The sequence below is a fragment of the Myxocyprinus asiaticus genome, chromosome 6 (genome assembly GCF_019703515.2).
Source record: "Myxocyprinus asiaticus isolate MX2 ecotype Aquarium Trade chromosome 6, UBuf_Myxa_2, whole genome shotgun sequence".
Taxonomy (NCBI): domain Eukaryota; kingdom Metazoa; phylum Chordata; class Actinopteri; order Cypriniformes; family Catostomidae; genus Myxocyprinus; species Myxocyprinus asiaticus.
In genome coordinates, this window is record NC_059349.1 from 52,920,782 (window position 1) to 52,930,221 (window position 9,440).

A 9,440-nucleotide genomic window follows, 5' to 3' on the forward strand; every position below is an offset into this window, starting at 1 on the left:
TGTAAATGCCCACTCAAAACTCAATTATGACCAAATGTATAGTTACTACCTTTTGCCTTTGTACAGCACTATGTAGTGAGACATGTAAACATTGCACTAAAGAAGCCACTAAAAATGGCATCAAACACTTTGAAGAATGTAGTTAGACCGGTCTGATGGCTGCTACATCAGGCTTTACAGGTTAGCAATAAACGCTGTGTGTTACTCAACCATGGCTGCTTTGCTGTGCACCTGTGTGTGTGTTTGTGGTTGTAGTGGTGGGGTCGGGGTGGAAATCCTGAATGAGTTGGATGGAGAGAGATTTGTGCTGCTGCTCAGTGGACTCTTGGCGAACAACGGCGTGGGTCGCAGGTTCTCCTTCAGCAAGAAAGGACTGGAGGGGAGAACAGGAACGGATCCTGGAAGAGCGCCTGGAATCTTCTTGCGTTTGGATTGAGGGATGAGAGATGAGGGGAGGGTGGAGGGCACAGGCTCTTTCTCTCTAGCTGCATAAACCAGATGCATCGCCTGCAGTGGATTTAAAGCAGATTTTATAAACATCCTCACTCATTCATAACAAAGTGCTTTTAAAGCAAGTCAGTCCATTTGGCAGCAATCTTGGAAACGGTATTCAATGTAAGCGGCAGTCAAGTACACCTTCTCCAAAATCTCCAAAACTGCTCGCGAATATTACTTTTTCAAGGGTTATTCTGTCAAAATGATAAAATCTTCCCCAGCTGAAATTTTTCTGAATAAAGATAAACATAAATGATGGTATACGGCAAAATATTAAATTACATGGATCTATATTTACAGAGTAATCCAAATAATTTTTGCCTTTGGAGCAAAACTACAGGTCAAAAAAGTAACCTTGGGAATGTGGCAGCATCATGATTTTATTTTTACACAGAGATAGGTAGGTCTATTTCAAAAATCAGTTGACTTCAGCACCCCTTGTTGCATTATACACCGATCAGCCACAACATCAAAAGCACCTGCCTAATATCATGTAGGTCCCCCTTGTGCCGCAAAAACAGCTCTGACCCGTCGAGGCATGGACTCCACAAGACCTCTGAAGGTGTCCTGTGGTATCTGGCACTAAAACGTTAGCAGTAGGTCTTTTAAGTGCTGTAAGTTGTGAGGTGGGGCCTCCATGGATCGGACTTGTTGGTCCAGCACATCCCATAGATGCTCAATCGGATTGCGATCTGGGGAATTTGGAGGCCAAGTCAACACCTTGAACTCTTTGTCATGTTCCTCAAACCATTCCTGAACAAAGTGTGCAGTGTGGCAGGGCGCATTATCCTGCTGAAAGAGGCCACTGCCATCAGGGAATACCATTGCCATGAACGGGTGTACGTGGTCTGCAACGATGTTTAGGTAGGTGGCACGTATTAAAGTAACATCCACATGAATGTCAGGACCTAAGGTTTCCCAGCAGAACATTGCCCAGAGCATCACACTGCCTCCGCTGGCCTGCCTTCTTCCCATAGTGCATCCTGCTGCCATCTCTTCCCCAGGTAAATGACGCACACGCACCTAACCGTCTACATGATCTAAAAGAAAACGTGATTCATCAGACCAGGCCACCTTCTTCCACTGCTCCATGGTCCAGTTCTGACGCTCACGTGCCCACTGTAGGCACTTTCGGCGGTGGACAGGGGTCAGCAGCTACGCAGCCCCATACACAGCAAGCTGCGATGCACTGTGTGTTCTGACACCTTTCTATCGTGGCCAGCATTAAGTTTTCAGCCATTTGTGCTACAGTAGCTCTTCTGTGGGATCGGACCAGACGGGCTAGCCTTCGCTCACCAAGCGCATCAGTCAGCCTTGGGCGCCCATGACCCTGTCGCCGGATCACCGGTTGTCCTTCCTTGGACCACTTTCGGTAGGTACTAACCACTGCATACCGGGAACACCCCACAAGACCTGCCGTTTTGGAGATGCTCTGACCCAGTCGTCTAGCCATTACAGTTTGGCCCTTGTCAAAGTCGCTAGGATCCTAACGCTTGCCCATTTTTCCTGCTTCCAACACATGAAATTCAAGAACTGACTGTTTGCTTGCTGCCTAATATATCCCACCCCTTGACAGGTGCCATTGTAACAAGATAATAAATGTTATTCACTTCACCGGTCAGTGGTTTTAATGTTGTGGCTGATCAGTGTATGCCAATAGTGAGCGTGCAAAAATGGTAATGAACACTTTTTTTGTGTTGTTTTTCCAAAGTTGGAGTGCCTATAACTCCAGAAGTATTAAAGATATCTTAGAGCGTCCTGGCACAAATTTTCCTTTTTGTATCTTCATTTTTAAGGCCCTAAATGGTTAAATCCCAGCAATATGGGGCTCTCAATGTGAGTCCATGCATAACTTCAATTTTACCCATTTTCGATGGTCAAAAACCAAATGTGGGTCACATGGTATGAAGCTAGTTTTTCTTGTCAAACAAAACAAAGGCCTGAAGTACAAATAATTCTGAAACTACACTATTATGAAAAATAACCAACATGTGTGGCTCTTCAGTTAGTGCAATTCCTATATATGCAGTAGTTTCGTAGTTTGGACGAAGCCGAGCTACAATCGGATTATCTAGGTCTGTTAGTCCAACTTTGCAAAAATTGGACTGGTGCGATTTCAGTCGGACTCAAGTAGTTACACGACATTTTTTAAATATAAATGGTTTTAGTCTGACTAAATCAAACCTTTAAAGTGCTACTAACTGTTAATATCCACAGACTCTGAAGCTTTCGTGCATGTTGTGAGACTTTACATATTGGGCATTGAGAAATATATTAATCTGAGATAAATCTGCTATACACAATTCCTATTACAATAAGAAATGAAAGCATGTGTGGTGATATTTCTTTTAAAACATCCTTTGACTTACCACAGCAAACTCATCCTTATCCAAGTGTCCATCTCTGTCAATGTCACTGACATCCCAAATCTACAAACAGAGAACTCAAAGGAGCTGTGTGTTCATGTAAAAGAATATTTATAGTAAGGGATGTCCCGATACCATTATTTGGAGAACGAGTACGAGTACTGATACTTCCTTTTTGGTACTCGCTGATATGATAATGTTTTTTGTTTCCTGAATTCCATATCAACAGTTTATTTCAATTTTATCATCATTTATCATATGTTTGTGTGTTTTTGACGGTAGCTTCTCACTTCCTAAAAAGCAGGTCGCTACGTGACCCAATGTGACTTTTTTTCTTCCTCTTTTTCTCCCCAATTTGGAATATCCAATTCCCAATGCGCTCTAAGTCCTCGTGATGGCGTAGTGACTCGCCTCAATCCGGGTGATGGAGGACGAATCTCAGTTGCCTCCGCATCTGAGACCGTCAATCCGCGCATCTTATCACGTGGCTTGTTGAGCGCGTTACCGCCCCACCGAGAGTGAACCACATTATAGCGACCACGAGGAGGTTACCCCATGTGACTCTACCCTCCCTAGCAACCGGGCCAATTTGGTTGCTTAGGAGACCTGACTGGAGTCACGCACACCCTGGATACCTCCAGGGGTGGTAGTCAGCGTCAAAACTCGCTGAGCTAGCCAGGCCCCCACCCAAAATGATTATAAAACTGTAAAAGGCTGCCATTTAAATAAATATGTAGTCTGTATGTGTCTTGCACTACAAAGTGAATAAGCGCTCTGATCGCTGTCATCTGCTATAAACAGAGCGTGCGATGCTCATGACTGTGTTCTCCATGTATGAATAAAGGAGCTCTAAAAGGTATGAGCACTTCGTGTCTTTATGTCAGCACAACACCGGCTCCACACGTTCACAAGCGCTCACATTTAAAGTGTGCAGCACATGCAAACTATATATTTATCGCATTAGATCAAAGCCATTGCAGTTTAATAATATCACTAGGACATGAAATGCGGTATCAGACCCGTTTCCGATACCAGTATCGGTACATCCCTAACTGATAGTATCCCCAAAAGTGTTAAGACACACAAGTAACACTTAAAATATAAAGACAGCGTAAGCAGACTTTTTCAAGCAAAACATTTTACAAAAAGAGGATTGTTCGGTTTTAAATTTTAAAACAATAAATACAATGTTTAAAATGAAGGCAAAAAGTATTGCAACACATTCTGGTTGTCAAAATGTTTCATTTTGCCCAACATCTCCTTATGTGTTCTACTGAAGAAAAAACATCAGGTTTTGACCAACATGAGGATGAGTATTTTAGGGTGAAGTATGGACATGTTCAACTGACATTTGACAACCAGAAAGTGTCACTATACTTTCTGTGGTACCTCATTTTGTCAACTGAAACAATAAAGCACATTTTCACCTTTCCGAGCACGTCAAATGGTAGGTTAGAGTTCATGAGGACTGGCTTCACTTTATCACCTGACAGCAGCCCGCCAGCTGGAGACAGACTCTCAAATATCCCATCATATTTTGCTTTATCTTCCGGCTAGCAAACAATAAGAGAATATGAGAATCTTCAAATCAGTTTTCCATCAAATATCTCACTTATATTAATAATTGTATACCTTAATTGCCCAGCTGGAATCAGCAGCAGAAGATGAGATGTTCAGGGACGGACTGAGAGTGTCTCTCTGGAAAAACACACGCAGTGTCAAGGACATTTAAATGCAATGATTTAGAAGACAGTTTTATCCAAAGCAACTTTCAAATGAGGAACAATATGAAGACAAACGATTAACTGTGCCTGTGTCAACATCTGCGTTGCTGCATTCAGTTAGTTTTCAGTGGTCTTATTAAGAGTATTATTTACGAAACATGCCAATCTTTCAAGTTATTAATATAAATCTACAAGATTAAAGGGACAGTTCACCCAAAAATGAACACTCTCTCATCATTTACTCACCCTCATGCCGTCCCAGGTGTGTATGACTTTCTTTCTTCTGCAGAACACAAATGAAGATTTTTAAAAAGAATATTTCAGCTTTGTCGGTTCATACAATGCAAGTGAATGGTGACCAAAACTATGAAGCTCCAAAAAGTACATAAAGGAAACAAAAAAGTAATCCATACGACTCCAGTGGTTTAATCCATGTCTTCAGAAGCGATATGATAGGTGTGGGTGAGAAACAGATCAATATTTAAGTAATTTTTACAATAAATCTCCACTTTCACTTTCACATTCTTCTTCTTTTGTTTTTGGCGATTCGCATTCTTTGTGCATATCGCCAACTACTGGGCAGGGAGGAGACTTTATAGTAAAAAATGACTTCAATATTGCTCTGTTTCTCAGCCACACCTATCATATCACTTCTGAAGACGTGGATTAAACCACTGGAGTTATATGGATTACTTCTATGCTGCCTTTATATGCTTTTTAGAGCTTCAAAGTTCTGGCCAAACTTGCATTGTATGGACAAAAATCTGTTTCAGCAGAAGAAAGTCACACGCATCTTAGATGGCATGAGGGTGAGTAAATTATGAGAGGATTTACAATTTTGGGGGAACCATCCCTTTAAGGTGTGTGGATGCTTGAATTCTCCTTTTAGACATCCAAAGTGTTGATACTCACAAATTTTGGGATAGGTGCAGAGACGCTCGGGTTCAAACTGTTCACACTGACGTCACTGCCACCTTGGGCGGAAGCCACCAGCCTCAGGGCGTTAAAGAAACCCTTAAAAACAACCCAAAATCAGATACTACACGTCATCATATTGACATGAAAATATATAAACATGACAAGTCAAAGAGCTATCTAACTGCAAGTCCTATGTGTAATATAACATGAAACAACAAAGGTTTTTACCCGTTTATCCAAGTAACCTTTTTGCTCTGGATCTGACAGATCCCAGATCTGTGGAGAAAGGTGGAAAATCAGTTTATACCAGTAATGCCAAATAAAAATCTGACTCTTACTGTTGTAATTTTGTCTCACCTGCCCCAGTGTGCTGTCTGAAAGCCCTGATTTCTTTAAGAACTGTGCTGCCTCCGCAGCGCCCACTTTCCCTGTGTTTCCTGGATCCACCTGCATCAAACACGTCAATCCTTTTTCTGAATTCAAACACTAAACTCGTTCTGTGCCAGGTTTCAAAGGAATGTTCTGAGTTTAATACAAGTTTAGCTCAATCGACAGCATTTGTGACATAATACTGACCACCACAAAAATATATTTCGACTCGCTCCCTCCTTTCCTTTAAAAAAAGCAAAAATCGAAGTTACAGAGAGGCACTTACAATGGAAGTCAATGGGCCCATTTTTAGAGGGTTTAAAGGCAGAAATGTGAAGCTTATTTTAGAAAAGCACTTCCATTAAGCCTTCTGTTAAAACTTGTGCATTATTTGAGCTGTGAAGGGATTACAGGGTTTACAGCATTACGTCATCATGACACCAAAGTTGTAAAATCAAATATAACTTCATGTTAACGCACATTGTTAAGTCTTGTGTGTGACGCCTTTAACGTTTACAGATTGGCCCCATTGACTTCCATTGTAAGTGCCTCACTGTAACACAGATATTTGCTTTTTATAAAGATAAGGAGAAACGAGTTGAAATCATTTTTAGTGGTAATCAACATTATGCCACAAATGCTGTCGATTGAGCTTAACTTGTATTGAACCCGGAATATTCCTGTAAAAGTACTAACAGTAATCCGCCTTTCCTATCATTATAATCCTTTGATGGCATTATTTGAAGCATTATCGGGGCTCTAGTGTGAATACGACAGATTTATAATATCCACCGTAATATCGGTTATCGCCCTTAACTAAAAAAAAAAAATTATTATCGGTACAGGTGCAGAATTCGACATTGATGCATATGTTATAGGAAGTAGAGGAAGACCAATATATCGGTTTTACCGATTAATCTGTGCCGATAGTTGCTTTTTGGAACGATAGGTTATCGGCTAAAATCTGTGCCGATAGTTGCTTTTTGGAACGATAGGTTATCGGCTAAAATCTGTGCCGATAGTTGCTTTTTGGAACGATAGGTTATCGGCTAAAATCTGTGCCGATAGTTGCTTTTTGGGACGATCGGTTATCGGCTAAAATCTGTGCCAATAGTTGCTTTTTGGGACGATCGGTTATCAGCTAAAATCTGTGCCGATAGTTGCCGATAATGTCTTTATTTACAATCACGTGGGGATTTGCTGTATCTAAATCTTTCATTATTGACAATATTCATATTTTTAACTTCACTTCAATGTATATTTTGTTATTTTGATTAAATTTATATCTTGTGAATAATAATAATAATAATAATAAACCTAACTTGTCATTATAACCTCATGACAATATATATATATATATATATATATATATGTGTGTATGTATGTATGTATATATTCTCATGAAATATACATACATATGAAACCAATAAATAGGCAATAAAAAGTTTAGTTTGGCAAATACTTAAATAATCGTAACGAAGTCAAGTCTCAGTCATTTCAAAATAAGAGCCCCTGGTGTGTTTTGGGCTTGTTTACAGTTTAATGTCCCGTGTTATGCACCAAATCTGAATTTTTTTCTGGTTATTATTGGGATTTTGGTTGAACAATAAACTGCTTCTGGGATTTTATTCATTTTGAACTCTTGTAGCCTCTGTGTCCTTCATAGTAAAGAAAGACTATGACATTTTTTTAAATTCTACATATTTATTTTAAAAACTATCGGCCGATTAATCGGTCATCCACCTTAGTTATCGGCAAAATCCACTATCGGTCGACTTCTAATAGGAAGTGGAAATGTATTGACTTTACCTGTCTGTAGAAGCTCTCATATGCAGCATTTCCACTTGATAACTGTATAAATACAAGTGAACATTCATTAGAGATTGAGATATGATAACTGAAATGAACCTGTAAACAGTTTGAACCAGTTCAGGAAAATTTCACAAAGTCTAGCAAGAAAATGTCCAGGTCATATTGCACCTCAAAATCAAAAGAAAGAAATCATATATATATATATATATATATTATATATATAGATAGATAGATAGATAGATATTATTAATAATTATATATTTTTATTATTATTATTACTACTCAATAATTGGACTTTACACCAATATAGGACGAGAAATAAATTGCAAATACTTTCAAAATATTCACATAGAAACATCGTTTAACTGCGCTCATTTTACAAAAGGACCCATCTAACAGCTCCTCGCGCACTGGTTTTATATCTATTCAACGCTTATCATACTTCTCTGTAATCAAAGTCCTTAATATGGATTTATCCTTTAAAAAGTACCTCCGGATTTAATTTAAACAAACTTTTAAAGACATTACCTGGCTCAGTGGCGTGAGCGCCGCCATATTTCCTGGTTCACGAGGACGCGCTTAGAAGCCTCTCTCATGAACGCGCACCGCTATCTTTATTTTTTTATGTTGTTTTTTTTATTTTATTTTTATTATTATTATTATTATGATTTTATTATTAAGAACAATTCTAAGTGTACAAACAAGAGTACATGTAAACATTTTAAAAACATTTTTATTTTATAAAAACAGAAAACTTTTTTTTTTTTTTTTTTTTTTTATAAAATAAAAATGTCAGGGGTGTATGGTAAAAAGTAATATGACAGTGAAAGTGAAGCAGCACATAGAAAAAATATTGTGCATAGTAAATATTTGCATAGCTCGTATTACTTTAAGATTTTTAGATATACTTTCGATATATGTTTTAACTTCCATTTTAAACTGTTTTAGTCCATTTAACTTTATTTATAAAATAACGAGACATAATAATTAAATCACATATAAATATTACATTTTTATCATAATCAATTGAAATACACTTTAATATTTAAACATTTTCCGCATAAGTAAAAAGAGTCTTGGCTTTTTTTTTTTTTTTTATAATTTATCAAACACGCACCACTAGATATTATATTATATTATATTATATTATATTATATTATATTATATTATATTATATTATATTATATTTAGAGCTGTCAGAATTAACGCGTTAACGCACAAGATTAATTTAAAACGTTTAAAGCGTTATTTTTCGTAATCCCGATGAACGCGTTTATCTTTAATACAACATAACACTAACGTGAAGAGCGGAACCTTTGTAATGTGTCCCCCCGGTCTTATTACACTGACGCACACGCCAGAGCCCTTCTACCAATCTGTCAACAATCTTAGCATACGCGGCGGTCCCATAGACATTCTATGGGCGTAAATGTCTTAACACGCAAAAATGGACAGTTACACTCTCTATATGATAAAGCCGCGGAGGTTGTTATTTAAATACTAAAAGAATCTCTGACAGCGATTCCCTGTCAGTGATAAAATGATAGAGAAAGGAGCTCTTAGCGCTATTTAATGTACAAAACAAGCCAAGATGAACGTTCCAAGGTGAGTCAGAGATCATTTAGCAGAGACGGGCCACTTCTATTGAAATGAATGGGAGAAATTGGAACGCCCAACTAAGGAGCGCTGAACGTCAAACGGTTAACGGATGTAGAACGGAAGTCCCGCCTTACAAGTTAAAGACCCAATCACCTTT

The 9,440-nt window shown here is 38.5% G+C and overlaps 1 protein-coding gene across 2 annotated transcripts in view; it reads right to left on the bottom strand.

Annotated features, from left to right (window-relative positions):
• eps15l1b (epidermal growth factor receptor pathway substrate 15-like 1b) overlaps nt 1-8,272 on the bottom strand; it is a 48,535-nt gene extending 40,263 nt beyond the window's left edge. For both annotated transcript variants that reach the window (XM_051700877.1, XM_051700878.1), the window contains exons 1-9: nt 8,213-8,272; nt 7,682-7,723; nt 5,861-5,950; nt 5,732-5,779; nt 5,498-5,599; nt 4,494-4,559; nt 4,289-4,414; nt 2,865-2,924; nt 232-507 (exon numbers count right to left, since the gene is read on the bottom strand). In XM_051700877.1, the coding sequence (XP_051556837.1) occupies nt 232-507; nt 2,865-2,924; nt 4,289-4,414; nt 4,494-4,559; nt 5,498-5,599; nt 5,732-5,779; nt 5,861-5,950; nt 7,682-7,723; nt 8,213-8,239 (837 nt within the window). In that variant the 5' untranslated portion in view covers nt 8,240-8,272. The remainder of the gene's footprint in view (nt 1-231; nt 508-2,864; nt 2,925-4,288; nt 4,415-4,493; nt 4,560-5,497; nt 5,600-5,731; nt 5,780-5,860; nt 5,951-7,681; nt 7,724-8,212) is intronic.
• Nucleotides 8,273-9,440: the final 1,168 nt, after the last annotated feature.